This window comes from Ambystoma mexicanum, chromosome 1q, assembly GCF_040938575.1.
Source record: "Ambystoma mexicanum isolate Mex_15411 chromosome 1q, UKY_AmexF1_1, whole genome shotgun sequence".
NCBI lineage: Eukaryota > Metazoa > Chordata > Amphibia > Caudata > Ambystomatidae > Ambystoma > Ambystoma mexicanum.
The window spans coordinates 1,147,072,000-1,147,091,288 of NC_090922.1; the positions used below are offsets into that span (position 1 = coordinate 1,147,072,000).

The 19,289-nt window shown below is 42.9% G+C and overlaps 1 protein-coding gene across 1 annotated transcript in view; it reads right to left on the bottom strand.

Annotated features, from left to right (window-relative positions):
- Window positions 1–9,526: 9,526 nt before the first annotated feature.
- The window catches only part of LOC138560969 (pancreatic alpha-amylase-like), a 200,509-nt gene continuing 190,746 nt past the window's right edge, over window positions 9,527–19,289 (bottom strand). Inside the window, exon 12 of the mRNA XM_069642753.1 lies at window positions 9,527–9,714. Within this exon, the coding sequence (XP_069498854.1) occupies window positions 9,527–9,714 (188 nt within the window). The remainder of the gene's footprint in view (window positions 9,715–19,289) is intronic.

A 19,289-nucleotide genomic window follows, 5' to 3' on the forward strand; every position in this document is an offset into this window, starting at 1 on the left:
ATCCCTGCCAGGAATGGCTCGTTCCTCCTTTCAGATCACCTGGAGATAAGTTACAAGCGAGGAAGAAAATGAGCCTCAGCAGATTTACTGCTCAAAGCCCTGGGCTGTAGATGTTATGTTTATGTTTATGTTTCTTATGCGCTGCAGCCCGCAGGCATCAGAGCACAGAGAGGACAGATCAAAAATAAATGGAAAGAGAAGGACTACCTCGTAGCAGTCCAAGAACATAAGAAGGTTTTCAGCACCTTTTTAAAAGTAGGAAGGTTTTCTTCGCAACATAGGTCTATTGGAAAATTTGTTCCAGGCTATGGCAGCCCTCACTGGGTAAGACCTTTTCCTTTTGCCCGCTTAAATCTGGGACACAACAGTCTCTTGGAGTCTTTGGATCTCGTGATCTTGGTGGAATTCTGGACATTGATCTGTGTTTTTAAGTAAACAGGAACTTTACCAAACAATCACTTATGGGTCAGAGTGTTGATTTTGAACTCTATCCTGGCTTTCACCGGGAGCCACTGCAGTTTTCTTCTAAACGATGATATATGTTCCAATTTAGAAACCTTATTCACAACTCTGACAGCGTCGTTTTGTAAGATCTGCAGTTTTTTTAGTCAGGGTTTACTTGCTCCACCGAGCAAGGCATTACAATAATCTAATCTTAGCAGGATTAGGGATCTGACCAATGTGATGCAATTGTTATCTGAAATATAGAGCTTAATCAACCGCAGTAGCCTTAAGTAGTAATGTACACTTTTTGTGACATTGGTAACTTGAGCATCAGCGTTAAGTGATGCCTCAATAACAACACCTAATGTCTTCACTTTATTAACTGTTTTTATAGGGTGCTGATCAATGTCAAAGTTGGCATAGACAGAGCCAAGTTTTTCCCTCGCTTGAGGTGAGACAAAAGTAAGAAGCTCTGTCTTCTCACTATTGAGGCACATCCCATTTCCGGTCATCCATATTCCTATTCTGTCATAGACAGACCCGACAAAGTCAGAATCCTTTCTGTGGTCCCCACTCAGTTTAAATACAAGCTGAGTATCGTCAGCATAATGTCTAAAGTATAACCCAGTCGATTCCAGTAAATCACATAAAGGACAACAGAAGATATTGAAGAGAGTCAGGGACAGGCACGCTCCCTGAGGGACTCCACATGTAATAGATTCTGGGGATGAGGAGGAGTTCTCCCATACAATCCTCGATGTCCTGTTGCTAAGAAACGCCTGGAACCATTTTACTGTGTTAGAGGAGCATTTGTGGGTTTTCATATTAAATCACACTTGCAAGCGAAAAGAAAATGAAGGGAAATCACATCAAAGCGACTGCTCTAAGAGCACATGGGTTGGGCCAGTTACACCATTATTTCTGTTAAAGGACTAGTGAGCGTGTTTAGCTAAATAAACTGCAGACTCCTATCTCATTACTCAGAGTGAGAACTGCCTGGGTCATTGAGCGCCACTCCAAAGCCTCAGTACCCATGTGATAAGCTTACGTGTGGCATCTAAGACTGCAATCCCATCAGGTGTTTCCTCAGGCCATTAAAGGAAACCCAAAAGCAGTAATAAATACTCATGACCTCAGGGGTTGACATTATGCGCATTCCTATCCACTAAGAGTGAAAACGAAAGTAAACAGGCATATTTCTAGGTTTTAAAAAGGACTCATTGGGCATTGATAATGTAAAATGGCCCGCTCCTAGGTGCAAGTAGAAAACAGGAAAATAAATAAAGTCCACTCCGCTTTAAACTATCTCTGCCCTCAAGTAAAAGCAGGCAGGTTTTGACAAATGCAAGCCGTTTAAAGGGAGTGTCACAAAACATTCTATGCTGATGGCCGGGTATTGGGCACCTCGTAGTGAGAGCAAGTCCATCACACTGCCGATTAGCAAGGGCAAGCGTCTGCAAATCAGCACAACTACCGGCAAAAGAAAGTCCAGGCCTATGTTCAGGGGACTGGGTGTTACATAGGTGGTTTTCTCCTATTTTCTTAGCTCTGCATCTTTTTTGGGGGGAACAATTTCTTTTAGCAGACTGCAGTGGCCCAGTAAGTTTGTTTTTGTGTAGGGTATAAGAACAAAACCTTCAACTGGAAAGTGGGAGATATTATATGTGTACAGTCTATAACAAGTACTTATTTACAAATGTTAAGTAGTATGTTTGCACATTGTTATTGAGATTTCTAAGTAGGTAAAGCAAAGTAATGAGGTTGGTGTGTTTTGTCAGGAAGTTAGTTCTAAACATTTAAGAGCCAATCGTTATTATTCACATTACAGTATGTAACTGTTCAATGGAAGGTATTTTATGATGCATCTGCCATACTTGTGAGCTATATTGATTGGCCCTCTGTGAGGTATGCCATTTATGTATGCATTAATGTATGCCCACTTTATAATCAACTACTCAAAGGGCCCTTTTTTAGCCCAATTGGAGTCGCCCTTTATTATTGAGTAGTGAATCGAATATGCACTTAGAGAATGAGCGGGAGAGGAAGTTGGTTTGTGTTTTATTTCCTCCCGGTGGGGATTTCCGGCAGTATGCCCCTCATTCACTCCTGGTGGAAGCACTTACCATTGAACAGGTGTGAGTGAGCTGCACCTGCCTCCTTAGGTCTCCCCTGGAGCTCAGCCAACAGTGTATGTGCATGGTAAGGTGTGTGCCCCTCTCCTACTGCCTACAGGCTGATGATCAACAGATTGTATTTTGGGGGAGAACAGATATAGCGATGTCCTCATTCACAAACCCAGGGCAGAAATACCTTACAAGGGCTTTTTCAACATCTGACCAAGGACCAATTCCAATGGAAGCACATACCAATGCATAGACCCCAACTCACAATATTTATTTATTTATGTATTTGCATTTGTAAAGCGCACAACTGCCCTCGGGCACCGCATCGCTGTTAAGAAGACTTGCATGGTTACATAAGTGCATGAGGTCAGAATAATCACGACTTTGCCGGCAACCCTTAAATCCGGTGGTCGCGGTATTACCGCCAGATTTAAGGGTCCGCCAAATCAGGACTTGGCTGGGGGGAAATTCGCCAAAAATTTGTGCTATTACCGCCGGCGGGAAATCCGCCGGCGGTAAGAGCGTGAATTTTCCCCATGGAGCCCAATGGGGAATGGGGCATTCCCGAATGGGCTCAAAGGGGAATGAGGAATTACATTACCGCCAAAGTCGTGATCAGGCACATAGACATGAGGGCTAACCCCATCTTGAAAGGCGGCAACTCCAATCCATGCATGAGGTCAATGTAAGTGGCATAACATGAGTGCCAAAGGCGGCAGCAGCAAACAATGCATGAAGTCAGAGCAAAAGACATGGTGCCTACCCCATGTTGTAGGGCAGCAGCACACATAGATGGAAAAGTCAATTCAGGGAGCAGCAACATGGTGCCTACCCCATGTTGCAGGGCATAAGCAGTGCTGGTAGAGAGATTCCCAGACCCCCCTTTGTTTTGCATAAATTAACTTTGGGTTTCACCCTAAATTAACAGGGCGATCCAGACGTAGACTCCTTGCTCACTGTTCTTAGAGAGGCAACAGTTTCACCTCACTGATGTTGCCCAGCAAGGCTGAAACATGTGTATGGGGTTACTGATTGCACTCTTGTTCAGAGGAGAATTGCCTAGCATTTCGGCGCTGGACTGCCCCTGGGCAGGACAAAGGCTGATATGCGGGGACATTTCTTCTCTGTGAAAGGGACAGTGAGCTAAAGACTTGGTAGAGTCTCTCCCAGGGGTTATTCACGCAAGAACAGGTCATTGGGCTGTGTTCGTGCTGGTAGAGAGATTCCCAGACCCCCCATTGTTTTGCATAAATTAACTTTGGGTTTCACCCTAAATTAACAGGGCGATCCAGACGTAGACCCCTTGCTCACTGTTCTTAGAGAGGCAACAGTTTCACCTCACTGATGTTGCCCAGCAAGGCTGAAACATGTGTATGGGGTTACTGATTGCACTCTTGTTCAGAGGAGAATTGCCTAGCATTTCGGCGCTGGACTGCCCCTGGGCAGGACAAAGGCTGATATGCGGGGACATTTCTTCTCTGTGAAAGGGACAGTGAGCTAAAGACTTGGTAGAGTCTCTCCCAGGGGTTATTCACCCAAGAACAGGTCATTGGGCTGTGTTCGTGCTAGTAGATAGATTCCCAGACCCCCCTTGTTTTTCGTAAGCACACATAGGTGCAAAAGTCAGTTCATGGAGCAGAAATATGTTGCCTACCCCATGTTGCAGGGCGTCAGCACACAGATGCAAGAGTCAATTCAGGGGGGGTGAACAACTGACAAGATATTTTCAGATATAAAGCTTCAGAACCTGCTTCAAGCTCAAAGAACCAGAGAAAGTCAGCACACAGCTTCTCACCGACAAAAGAAATAATAAAATAAATAAAAAATAAAAAAATGAACGTCTTAAAAGAAACAGCACTGCGCTACTGTTAAAATATGCCAGCCAAAATGACACCTACCCACACTCTGTACAGTGCTTTGCTGCTCTCGAGCTAGGTCTGCGCTTTAAACAATAAAATGGAAATAAAAAATGAGGTCCAAGAATGATCCACAAAACGGCATAATTCCATGGCCATTAATTAGTTAGTGCAGGTTAGATCTATTGGATTTACAGATGTTATGTTATGTTATGTTATGTTATGTTAAAACTTCTTATATCACGCACAGTTGACACCTGTGTGGTTTCTTGTGTTTAGTTCAGAGTTTGAGGGGACAAACAGAAGGGTGTTTTTTTTTTTTAGAAGGTTTGGTTAGTGGCAGTTCCCTATCCTACCCCTTTTGTGTTGATTGCCTGTGGCACATATCCCTTACCCTGGCTAATCTTCACAATTTTATCTAAATGCGACGCACGACTAATCCTTACAAATGTATCTAAATATGACACATGGCTAATCTTCACAATTCTATCTAAATGTGGCACATGGCTGATCCTTGTACAACATGCAAATCAAGCCATTTTATAAAACATGCCATATAGATCTATCTATGGGATATTTGTAAGGCGCAACTGTCACCAGTGGTGTCATAGCACTAAAATAGGGTAACTTTTATGGACCATTATAAACTAATCACTAGATGATTTAATGAATACTTAATTAAACGCCGAAACCTAATCTACTTAGGAGTGACATTTAAATATATTACTCCTTCTTGTGCAAAATGACTGCTTCAGCAACACAAACAACCACTATTTTGGCCCGTAATCCTGAATGAGGTGGGGCTGATACATTCTGTCATTTTTTCCATTAGGCATCGCTTGTTCATTCAAAGGAGCGTGTGTATGTGTTTAAAGAAGATTTCTTTCTTCGGATGGGGCCTCCCTCTGGAACAGCCTCCCTGCCTCCCTGAAACTTGAGGAGAAACATCTCCGGTTCCGGAAGCACCTCAAAACCTTTCTCTTTGCTTCTGACTTTTCTCCTCCTCTCCCCTGCTGACCTCCTGGCTGAAACTGAATCTGCACTGGATACCTGGCCACCCTCTGTTCTCAGGCCCAGGTCCCCCCCAGCCCTCCACTCACACACACCTGCACTGCCCTACCTGGCAACCCCCGCACTTGGGGACTATTTCTGTTTTCCTACAGTCCCACTACCAGCACTTTACACCTGATGTCTGCACTTACCTTTGCATTTGCCACCTGCTTGCCTTTACCTTACCTATTGTTATTCTATGCCATGTACTACACTGTCCCCTCCCCCCTCCCGCCGCACTTTCCCCCTTCCCCCATCCCATGCACTTGTGCAATCTAAATGACACCTGGCCTAGTAGGATCGCTGTCTGTCCTCCCTTTGATCCCCTTCCCTTGCCTCGTCGAGCCTTGAAACCCTTGTGTATAGGAGCGTTACAAATGCCATATCATATCCCTTACGCGCATAAAAGTGTAAATGTGAGATATGTTTATAGGTTAAAAGTATGTGAGTGTCTGTGTTTTTCATATGCAATAGAAATAAAGGCATGCCCTTGTGTGTGTCCAAGTGCCTGTTCTGGATCCATCCCACTAACAGAACTGACTAGTTTTCAAACTGAACACTGAACTTGCACTCTGACGCAGTGTGTGGGGTATAAGCAAATAATGGGAAATCAGTTTGATGTACCAGCACATTCTTTAAAATATAGATTTTTTATGGTCTACAAAATGTATATACATTCATGATTAGCAGCAGGGCATTTCAGTTTGCATATACTTTTCATAGCAAGAGATTTAAGCATGGCAAACTTCGCCCGTGATTGCTGAACATACAAATTTCACAAAATATAATATAAATGATTGGCATTGCCATATCATTCAGAATCATACTTGCGATTCACAGAAGCTAAAAGACAGTGAGCACTTCTCAGTGAAAAAGTGGACACCACAATGTTTGCGTTTCCCTTGATGCTAGAAGGCAAACCTTCCTTCTCTAGCCCTTCGCTCAGCTACCACCAACTCTCTAAGGGTCAGACACTTCTCCAAGCAGAGAGTGGGGGGTATATTTCTCTGCTCTACAGGTGCTGTACACTGGAATGGCCTCCCTGCCCCTATAAAACTTGAGCTGGACCACCTGAAGTTCTTGAAGCAGCTCAACATGTTGCTCTTCTCCTCTGTTTTCCCTCTCTCCCTCCCCTGCTGACCTACCCGTCTGCTGTACCGACTAGTTGCTTGGCTTTATTTTACTTTACAATTTATATTGTGCACCACGTGACCCAGAGGCTTAAGGGCACAGACAAATTAGAAGAAAACAGACACGGCAGTACAGAGGAAGACACACGAAAAGTGGAAGTCTAATTCCAATAGGAGGTCGAGGAAATTCATATAGCAAAATCAGTCAAAAATTATATAAACAGTAGGGTCTTCAGTTTCTTTCTCAGTTGCTCAGTTGATTTCACTATTCTAATATCTGGGGGTAGAGCATTCCATGCCTTAGGAGCAGCAAGATAAAAAGCTCATTTCATGGCCTGTGTGAGCTGCTATTACCAGCTGATTAGTATGAATGGATCAGCAATTCCCTCAGGTATAAAGGGGACATGCCAGTCAAACATTTATGGGTCAAATCTAGTAAGCTAAAGTGTAGTCTTGCTTGAATGGGAAGCCAGTGCAGACTGCGCCTTGCGTCAGAGACATGATCTCGTCTTTTTAAGACAGTGATCACCCTGACTACATTATTTTGCATAGTTGTTATCTTGGACACTCAGAATTCGCTATGCACACCAAGCGGCTACTGCAGTAATCTATTTTGAGTCCACAATAGCCCTACCTAAAGTCTCCCTCAGTCTACGCTCAGTGTCTCACTGGGTACCAGGCTCTTTCTTGATCAGTCACCCTTGCACTGCCTCTGGGCCTACCATAAACTTTGGGGCTGTAATTGTAACTTTACAGTCCCTTGTTCTCCTTGCACTACCAGAGCTGCGCTGCTCTGGCTGCACCTACTCAGAGCATTGCTGTCCTGTTTTCCCCTCCCCTCTCCCTTGAACTTGCCCCCTCCCTTTCCCCTTGCACTACTCGTTCTCGCACTTGCACGATCTCAAAGAAACAAGGTCTAGTAAGATCATTTGTCTTGTCCTCCCTCTGTCTTCCCTCCCTTGTCTTGTCACGCCTAGAAACACTTGTGTACAGCCGCATTACAAATAACTTAACATATCATAACCCTTTGCCGATGGGCTGCAGGAGCAAAATGGCTGGTAAACTGACACAGGGAATGCAGCTTTCCTATTGCGGGTAACCTATAAAGCATAAGCTCTGAAAGCAATAGGTTTCTGTATCTGTTGCTTAAATATTTTCAGTTTTTTGTTCTCGCTATTGTTCCCTTTCCACTTTTTTCAGTTTTAGCTGAAAGGGGCGAAAACACTATTATATGTGAGGTATGTGCATTTGCATAAGGAAATAGCATTTCACCTGCTGCTTCCTGCTGCTTCTACCTTCCTCTAATCAGCATTGGATGCTGTGGATATGGCCACCCACTTCAGAGCCAAGGATACATACAACACCCAAGAAGCATGAGATGAATGCAGCATACAAAGGAATCAGGCCATTAACGGTGTAACGAGGATGCCATTAATGCTGCGAAGCAGGGAGCAGTGAGGGCCCTGGCTAGCATAGTAGCACACCTATTTATCTTCTCTACAGTCTCCTGGATCATACCGGCTTGCTCAACCTATTGGTCTAAACTAAAGTGACATTATGCGATCTACCTTATTTTGCTAACTGTACATACTTGAATCAGGCATTGTTGTGCTAGCTAGGCATGATACATTAGAAGCCATGGGAGAAGCGCCGGCCAATCCGGTGGCATAGAATGTAGGCTGAATCTGACAATAAACGCCTGTATTCCTTTTCGCCTACTGGCACCTATTCCTCATGCCACTAACATCTTTTCATACAGTTCCGCCAAAATACCTGTGCCCCACCAGGTACCTTCCTATCCCCCGACTACTCTGCTGTCCCTCAGCACCACATGCCTGCCCTTGAACAGCCTCTGCACGCTCTTTGACGCTAGCATGTTCACCCAGCACTGCCGGACATGGAATTAGTGTGGGGACAGCTATTAGCAAACTAGATCTTTGCATTAGATGCTACTTGTTTTAATTGCTGAAGAGAGGTGTTTGGGTGGGGGTGGGGGGTCGTTGGCTGGTAATTGCCCGAACCAATATATTACCTCAGGTTAGCAGGCTGTTACCGGACAGCAAAGGCTCTCTGCACCGCCAATAATGCTATAATCTGGCGCCCCTGTATTACCTGGGCACAATGTCTATGCATCCATGCTTTGGCTTGGTGTAATCTGACACGCATTTCTAAGTGGGCATAAAGGAATATGCCATAACTGTGCTAACTAGACATGATGGAAGCTGGCAATGTTGGCCTTGATGTGCTAATGGAATCCAACACTTGCTGTGTTAACTGGGCATAATGGAATCTGGCATTGAGGCCCTAAGTGGCCGGTACTTATTCTGCTAACTGAGCATACATGGACTTGACACTGTATGCTAATTGGGCATTTACTGATATGTCATATGAGAACCTTGGAGTTTAATGACAGTAAATGGCAATGGTGGGAGAACAATACGTTCTATGGTGAACATCTGGAAATGGTGTGAGTATGTGGCCTTTTGATGGAATTTCCTGCTACATGGTAGCAATACCTATCCATTAGATAGGAGTTCCAAAGCATAGTCAGACAACATCTGACACACTATGGTGTTCCTGGAAATACCATGGCAATAGCTGACAAATGGTGAGAGCATCTGAGCATGACCATAAGACGTCAAAAGCCGACACATACAGTGACTATACACCAGTGAGAACTTGGCTTTGCCAGTGCTTGTTTCAGTGGGAAGAACAATGGTAGCCCTACTTCCAATTGTTAAAGGAGTAAATGAAAGATGGAATCTTGCAGTATGGGCAGCAATATTTTGATATCTTAAAAGTTATAGTTATAATGAAAGAATTACAAAAAACAGCCTACTGTTTTTTTAAATGTATTTTTCATTATTGATGTAAAAAAAGCATAATTTTACCATGCAAGATTGCTTTATTTCCCTTGTATTGTTTATAACTTGTGGCCCACATGAATAGCAACAAATGGATCATCAGCCGTGTTGCTGATTTGAAATCGGGCAGAGCTGTTCCTGCCAACATTGATCTGTTTCCCGGTGCAGAGCCCATTTTCTTTTTGACCCGAGATGACATCACAGTAGGTGCCAGCAGGAAGACCAGTTTTCAGAGTTACATCCAAGTTCCCACAAAAAACGAGGGGGCAAATTATTCATGGATATTTCAGGCAGCAGACTACTTCATTACACATTAAAATGAATACATTGCAGACCTGTATTCATTAGTGATATGCATGTATTCAGTAAATATATATTGAAATGTGAAAGTAGAATAATCCATTAGAGCACAGTTACATGACACAAACAAGCTAAAAGCCATCGCTGGAAGTTCACCTCCAGGTCAAAGCCACATCCGCAAGGCATTGTGGGTATGCAAATTAGCCCAAACACAAGCCTTTTGCTCGCAAAAATTGCCCTTCTCTTACAGCCCAGTGCTACTTTATACATAGCGTAATCAAACCAAGGCAGACTTTTCTCAAGCCTACAGACTACTATATGGCTGGTTTCACCCTTAGTAAGGCTCATTAGTGTAGTACAGTCTGGAAGTCTTGTTCTTCTTGGGGTGGTTGGGCATTGGGGCACGTGTAGCAAACACCAGCAAAGTTATGGCGGGTCGTGAAAGGCTTGAAAAAAAAGTTTCACTTAAAATTAAAAAGTCGAATAATCCATCCATTTGAGCCAAGTCACACATGCCACAACACCATCTAGTAACAATCACTTGAAGTTCACCTATAGTTCAGAGAAATATCAGCAAGACATTGCGGGTGGAAATTAGTCCAAATGCAAGTCTTTTGATCCAGAAAGTGGGGTTTTCTTACAGGGCAGTGCACATTTATAAATAGCTTAATCAACCCAAGACAGACATTTCTCAAGACTGTAGACACCTACATACCCGTTTCACCCTCATTGGGGATCATCAGTGTAATGTAGTCTGACAGTCTTGGGTTGGAGCATTTGGGCATGTTTAGCAAACACCAGTAAAGTTATGGTGGGGTTAAAGGGCTTGAAAAAAATCTATCACCTGAAATGTTAAAGTAGAAAAACCCATTTGAGCCAAGTCATACAAGACTTACAGAGCTGTCAAAGCTCTTGAACTCCCTAAGGCAATATTTAGGCACTGTCAAGAAGTCCAGTTCTATGGTACACTTTCTGGAAGCATAGTGACAGCTAATTCCTTTTTTCCAGCGTGTTCTTCAAAACTTTTAATTTTTTGTTTGGGCTAATAGGTGGAGCTGAAAGCGCTACCCTTAAGTCGAAACTATTGTCATTAAAATAAGAGCTTCAAATATGAGCTTTGAATGAGGGCCTGTAATGCTTTTCCAATGGAGATGACATTTGAGGAGGGATACACAGTTGTTAGGTAATTTAATCGCTCTCATTCCCTGCCCCTAGCCATGCTAATCCCTATGTCTAATCCCACCCATTCCTGCCCGTTTTAGAACTCTTTGAGCTCTTTGAGCTCTTCCATGGAGGCAGCCACCTTGGATGACTGTCTCTAAGAAAGATCACTGGAAACAAGCCGAAACTAGCGATCTTTGAATAGGAAAGATACCATGCACCTTCCAAATAAATTGATACATTCAATCATGTGAGTGTAATCTTTTTTTAAATAGCTAAAGTAATGTACAATACTTTCGAGAGCAGTCATTTCTATACCTTCTGCGTTTCATTTCTTTATTTTTTAAAAATATATTATAGCTAGGGCTGTTGCTCATCCTTTTTAAATCAGTTTTAATGTGTATCTATGTCTTACAACACAAAATCAGCAATGTTGTGATACCTTAAATTGTCTGGCTCACCCCACCTCTATTTTTGTCCTTCGACGCATTCCCTTTCTGTTGTTTTCCTTCCCCACCGCTTTTAAACCAAATGTAAAGTGTTCAAATAAGAAACTTGCACTAAGACATGAAACCCCACAGTGTTCACGTCTGGGAGGATGTCAGGTCTAAAGACGTGAGCACTGTCCTCTGTGTGCAAGTAGGATTTATAGTAAGTAAAATATAGTATAGTAAAATAGTTTGATGGTATCTTTGTTTACCCTATTTGAAACAGAAGAATACAAATATATGAATACAAAATGATATCAGCCTAAAGAAATGTCCCGGGAGGATAGCTCAGCGGCAGCGTGCGCGTCTTGGAAGCAAGACGACATGAAGCAACACAGGTTCGATCCCCGGGTCCGCGCTTAGAAACCTCTGGGTTTTTAAGCGCGTTATAAATACGTAACTAAGACAAAAAAACTATTCCTCTAACAGCGCCTCGATGCCTGCGGGCTGTGTGAGCGCTTTATAAATGTAATTTAAAAAAAATCTTCTATGCGTTATGCAGCTTTTCAGTCATAAAGACACCCAGACACAAAACTGTGTGCCAATCCTATCTGTTAGTAAAAATGATGGACCTGATTTGAAAAAAACAAAAAAAACAATGGGAAAATAAATGTCAATGCTTCCAGAATAAATTAACTGCTTGTAGAAGTTCCTTCTTACTGCTTGGGAGCTGTCATTTAAACATTCCACCTGCTTGAGAAATAGTAAGCAAACATTTCTGTTGCTTTTGCGCAATTATGACCCTGCGGCTTTTCACCTGTTCTGAAGCACAAAGACCACATAGCAAAGATGCAAGGTGTGGCTGGTGAGTATTACAGGTAGGGCAGTGAAGCCCCCAGGGCATGTTTGCAGGTTACGCTTGAATTTGTGTATCATTGATAAGCCACCTCCTTGATTGAAACATAATAGAGCTTAAATGTTCAACTTCCCATCGGCAGCTGGTGAGCAATGTATGCCCCCTCCACCTCCAGGCGGCTATGAGAACCCATTCAGCAAAGAAAAAAGCCACACTGTTGTGGCTGTGGTTGTGCCCATGGGCTGTCGTACCAGTGAGAGGGCAGAAAGAACTAATATTTAACACAAGGTACTGGTACGTGTGTAGATTGGCCTATAGGGAGGTGTAAATGAATTATAGTCCTACCTCTGGTCCAAACCTATATAACCCATTAGGGTAATTGCATCTACATATAGTTTATATACATCACCATCCAGAACATCAAAGAGAATCATTTAAGTTTGTATGAATTTGAAACAAGATTTTATATTGAAAATTCGTGCATCAAGTGAAATCAGCGCCCAAAACCATGAGGGGATATACAGTCAATAAAACATTTTGTACATACTTAGACATTTTTTTAAAATTTATTTTCCTTCTAAACATATATTGAAAAATTAAAGCACAATGAAGCAAGACAAAAAAAGAATTGTTTTCAAAGTTAGAAAAGGGAGAACAGAAAAATCATTAAAACATGATAAGAAATAAATGTAGTATTTCCCACAATGTGGCGACGTCGAACTAGTCAAAATAAGAAAAAAGGTAACAAATACTTTTTTCAATATCGTATGGTCATCGTGAATACCTATGAAACCCCAGTGTAAATATTGTTGTACAATGGGGTGGGGTCTGCCAACGCATGAGGGTGATGAAAAAAACAATAATAATGAGAGAGCAAATAAATGAATATACAGTGATATCAGGAAATCGGCTGAGTTTCTAGACACCAGTTTATGTACATCCTGACTCACTGAAGAAACAATAATTCATGTATAAGTATAAGTGAGAGGTCCAATTTCAATCAGATACTTTGTGAGGGACCTCCAATCGCCTCTAGACAGTGATGCGTTTCGGCGGTACCAATTAGGTGAAAAGGATGCTCTTCACAGCTGAAGAGACCGCTCCGCCTTCATCAGGGCAATAATAGCAAGACCCTGTGATAAATCCTATGCTGAACCCAAAAAGGACAGGTGTGCCCGTTGCCAGTTGTTATGGAGTGATTGAGTACTGTATAATGTCAGTAAAACAGGCAATCGCATCCGAAGGAAATCATGTCGTCAGATGCGTGGTAGTCCCTGGTAGTGCACCTCTTAATCGGTGTAACCGGGCTCCATGGTCATCAGCCTGGGCGAGTAAGAGAGGGAGGAACAGCCTCCCGCTTGATGTGTGCCGCGCTGTCAGCTCCGCTCCGAATGTCTCCAGGTATGCGGAAGAGGAGCATATCTCCTCCAGAAAGCGACTATGAGAACCCGACAAAGACATGAGGTTGAACTCTTGTTCTGTCTTCACCTGAAGACACAGGAGACTTTAACTCTCCTCCAATACCCTCCACGGGACAGTAGAACAGAATGTCAGTAAGTGTGCAGGCTCAGCTCCTGGAAAGTATTTCCAGGTCAACCCAAGGTGGTTTCTTGGCCATTCTTTGATGAAGCTAGGCTTTATGCCAGTTACCTGCACAAACAAACTGTGGAGAGATTGCACGTCCCCCAATGACCACCCACCACCAATATTATTGGCTTGCTTGTGCAGCAGTGGTCGCTGGTGTAGCGCTTTCCTGGAAGGGACACTCTTAAAGCAGGCGTAACATGCATCTTGTTTTCTCAGGGTTGCTTTTGTTCCAGTCAGCAGGCATCGCTCGCCAATCTGGAGGCAAGGCAGCATTTTAGCACCAGGACAGGAATGCCCCACACTATCTCTGAACCTTTGCTGATGCTCCAAGGCTGCACCCCATTAAGTGGACATACATAGATTAAGGACAACCAACATTGGACATTTATTTTTAAGTGCAGGTTTACAGTACGGCCAGCTGCGCTTAGGATGTGACCATGATGGGTGACGTGCTAGCGTGGAGGCAGAGGAAGTGAGGGACAGAGGCAGGTTAGAGGCGAGGGAAAAATGTTAGCTTTTCTAGCTAGGATAGATAGCTGGGTTGAGCGAATGCTGCTGACTGAGCACAGAATGCAATCTAATCACATGTTTGTGTCCCATTGAGGTGGAATCAGGATTTCATCCATCTGTAATTGACCACAATTAGGACAATCACGTTTCGGGATATTCATTTTCTTTTTAGTAGCGCAGAGCTGAAACCTATGTTTTCCTTGCAGGTGCAGTGGCAAACGCTCTTTTGATTGCTAGCTTATCTTGCAGCCAAGCAGAGCCAAGCTAAGCAGAGCCCAGAACGGACTACTTGAAGTTGCAGGCGCTTCCATTTTGGTGCATTTTGTTGCATCTCTTCGGATTGTAGGTGTGTGTCGTATGTTGGAGACGACACAAAGTTTGTAGGTGTTTGATTTGCCCACCCATTGATCGACCATGTGTATGAAGTATTAGGCATTTCGCAGCCAATGCTATTAGATGCACACAAAAGAGCCCAATCTGTTGGGATTGCCCGTGCCTGTTAAACAGTGACATACAATTTCATGTCTGAACACCCCTTCTAAAGTACTCACATTTTCCAGGGGTGGGTTTAATGAAAGGTCTACAGGCCTCATCATAGGTTTGACCATTACCTGGCAGTACATTTGCAGAATTACCACCAATCTCAGTTACCAATGCTGCCACTCCATCATAGGGCATTACCACAAGATCATGACTGGTGGTAAGCCAGTGTAAATCTCCATTTTATGAGTCCATAGGACTCCATGCGGATTTTCTTTTCGAATTTACCATGAACGGTAATACCGTGTGGTAAATTGGCTGAGCTTTGGCAGTATGCTGGAATATTTACCCTCACAATCTTTCTGGATGTAAAACCTCAACCTTACCACATAACTTAAAGTACCATGGTGCGGTCATCTGGGGGTAAAGTGGCAGTAATGGATTACCACCACTTTATTGCCATTTTTACTGCATCGCCGTATTTGTAATGAGGTAATCGAACCTTGGTTGGGCATTCCTTTATTTTGGTCTATTGCCTTTAAGGTTTATTGGGTTCCAACTGCTATTACCTCACACCCCTCCTGAAGAGTATTACCTGCACTTGACCCGCCTTACCCCAACGGCAAAGGAGGTAGACCCTTCAGGCTGTCTCTGTTTCAGCTTTCTGATTGGGCTCAATGCTCATTTAGTGTGCAGCTGAGTGTGCACTTACCCACTACTCAACCATGCACTCTTGCAGATCAGTAGTCATTTTGTCACAACCAGAGAAATAGCCACGTTTGGAAAACCATCAATGTTTCTCTCCATTTTGTCCTCATTCAATTAAGTCAAAAATGCTTGTTCTCCTTTTTTCCCCACGTTATCACATGAGGAGGACCCAACCCATCAAACCACTTCTCAAATCCAGAGGCTCTGGCCAATGTGGACTGGCCAGTCTACTTATGTTATCTGATCCAAATGTGGCAGTGGCTTGATCTCTATGTTTCTTTATGACCAAAACACAGGCAATCATGAAACTTCACCCCCGCTTCAACAGTGGGTAAAAATATTTAGTGGCATATATGTGGGTAACGAGGGTGTTTGAATTACTGAATGATATTTTAGACTGTTTTGCACTTTATTGTGGATCCACTGTATCATTAATTGGCCTCTCAATATTGAACTGTATACCCACATTTCATAAAAGACCTTTCATTTGATTACAGTGTTTTCTGTTGGTGTGAGGAAGACTTTGTAGTGGCATAGATGTGCACAAATGTTTCTTTTAATTATGCAATGCTCTGTTGGACTATTTTGCACTTTATTGAGGATCTTTTGTATTGATATTATCTATATTGTTATTGTAGCAATAAGCCATGAGATGACGGGCCAATACCGCCCCATGTAATGCCCCCGGGGCGAGTTATAGGTCTGAGCGTAGATAGGTCCTTAATGGTGCCCCGGGGGCATTACCTCGGGGCGGTATTGGCCCGCCACCGAGTGGCTTATTGCCATTAGTACCCCGGTCCGTTAGACCGGGGTACTAATTGCTTTTTTTAAAAACCGGCTAAAAAAATGGCCACCACCATGGAAAGGGAAAACGTAGTCCGTTTTCCCTTTCCATGGCAGCCATCGGGAGCAGACGCGCTGGGAGCAGAAGTGTTCCCAGCGCGTTCGCTTCCGAGACCAGAACAAAAAAGAAGGTAAGTGGGGTCGGGATGGCGGAAGGGAGGGGATGGGGAGGAAAAAAAAAAAAAAAAAAAAGGAACCGCGGTCTCCGGCGGGGGGCGATTGAAGACTCCAGCAGTGTGGGGGCTTGGAGCGGGGATGGCCCCGCTCCGTGTCTCCACACGGCTGGAGGTTTCCATCGTCCCCTGCCGGAGACTGCGGGATAGAAGGTAAGTGGGGTGGGGAGGGAGGACGGAGGAAAGGCTGGGGGAAAAAAAAAATCTTACCTGCCCCGTTTCGAGCCTCCTCATTGGCTGAGGGGCTGCCACGCCCCTCGCCGGGAACAGAGTAGCCGGCACGCACAGCGTGGACGGGAATACCGTGTGGTATGGCTCGCAAATGAGCCAATCACCACACAGTATTCCTGTTCAGCCGCGTGTGCCGGGTACTAATTTACTGTATTTCCCCACTCTTTATATGAGATTTTATTTGAAATCAGTACTCACCATCTTTATTGTGTCAAGATTAATCTGTTTATGTGTTGCAAACTATTTGTACACAGTTTGAATGCTTATTGTCTGTACTTTTATGGGCTACAGCGAGGATAATGATGAAGTAATCTCTTTCCTGAACTACAGGACTCACATTTTACACAGATAATAGTACAAAGAACATTGATTTTCTGCAGATGATATCATTGTAGTTTGACGGCTTATATTATTAAATGAAAACAGGCTGACATGAAACTTGGCACTGGCTAAACTGAATTGTAATGTAATGTATTATCAACTCAGGAAAATCCCCAAAAGATGAACAATAACAGTAACGGTTGAATTAGACAGGATTTTGCAACTCCTCGACCCCACTAGATTTTACAACAAAAAATATTACAAAGCATGTAACATTGTATTGCATTTAAAGGATATTGTCACCGTTTTTAAAATAAAATAGAGGTTTCAGAGAGGCTAGGTAATCCGTAAAGACAGCACGTTAAAACTTGTGATCTTCTAGCTAGGGCTGTTGCTCATCCTTTTTAAATCAGTTTTAATGTGTATCTATGTCTTACAACACAAAATCAGCAATGTTGTGATACCTTAAATTGTCTGGCTCACCCCACCTCTATTTTTGTCCTTCGACGCATTCTCTTTCTGTTGTTTTCCTTCCCCACCGCTTTTAAACCAAATGTAAAGTGTTCAAATAAGAAACTTGCACTAAGACATGAAACCCCACAGTGCTCACGTCTGGGAGGATGTCAGGTCTAAAGACGTGAGCACTGTCCTCTGTGTGCAAGTAGGATTTATAGTAAGTAAAATATAGTATAGTAAAATAGTTTGATGGTATCTTTGTTTACCCTATTTGAAACAGAAGAATACAAATATATGAATACAAAATGATATCAGCCTAAAGAAATCTTCTATGCGTTATGCAGCTTTTCAGTCATAAAGACACCCAGACACAAAACTGTGTGCCAATCCTATCTGTTAGTAAAAATTATGGACCTGATTTGAAAAAAACAAAAAAAACAATGGGAAAATCAATGTCAATGCTTCCAGAATAAATTAACTGCTTGTAGAAGTTCCTTCTTACTGCTTGGGAGCTGTCATTTAAACATTCCACCTGCTTGAGAAATAGTAAGCAAGCATTTCTGTTGCTTTTGCGCAATTATGACCCTGCGGCTTTTCACCTGTTCTGAAGCACAAAGACCACATAGCAAAGATGCAAGGTGTGGCTGGTGAGTATTACAGGTAGGGCAGTGAAGCCCCCAGGGCATGTTTGCAGGTTACGCTTGAATTTGTGTATCATTGATAAGCCACCTCCTTGATTGAAACATAATAGAGCTTAAATGTTCAACTTCCCATCGGCAGCTGGTGAGCAATGTATGCCCCCTCCACCTCCAGGCGACTATGAGAAGCCATTCAGCAAAGAAAAAAGCCACACTGTTGTGGCTGTGGTTGTGCCCATGGGCTGTCGTACCAGTGAGAGGGCAGAAAGAACTAATATTTAACACAAGGTACTGGTACATGTGTAGATTGGCCTATAGGGAGGTGTAAATGAATTATAGTCCTACCTCTGGTCCAAACCTATATAACCCATTAGGGTAATTGCATCTACATATAGTTTATATACATCACAATCCAGAACATCAAAGAGAATCATTTAAGTTTGTATGAATTTGAAACAAGATTTTATATTGAAAATTCGTGCATCAAGTGAAATCAGCGCCCAAAACCATGAGGGGATATACAGTCAATAAAACATTTTGTACATACTTAGACATTTTTTTAAAATTTATTTTCCTTCTAAACATATATTGAAAAATTAAAGCACAATGAAGCAAGACAAAAAAAGAATTGTTTTCAAAGTTAGAAAAGGGAGAACAGAAAAATCATTAAAACATGATAAGAAATAAATGTAGTATTTCCCACAATGTGGCGACGTCGAACTAGTCAAAATAAGAAAAAAGGTAACAAATACTTTTTTCAATATCGTATGGTCATCGTGAATACCTATGAAACCCCAGTGTAAATATTGTTGTACAATGGGGTGGGGTCTGCCAACGCATGAGGGTGAAGAAAAAAACAATAATAATGAGAGAGCAAATAAATGAATAGACAGTGATATCAGGAAATCGGCTGAGTTTCTAGACACCAGTTTATGTACATCCTGACTCACTGAAGAAACAATAATTCATGTATAAGTATAAGTGAGAGGTCCAATTTCAATCAGATACTTTGTGAGGGACCTCCAATCCCCTCTAGACAGTGATGCGTTTCGGCGGTACCAATTAGGTGAAAAGGATGCTCTTCACAGCTGAAGAGACCGCTCTGCCTTCATCAGGGCAATAATAGCAAG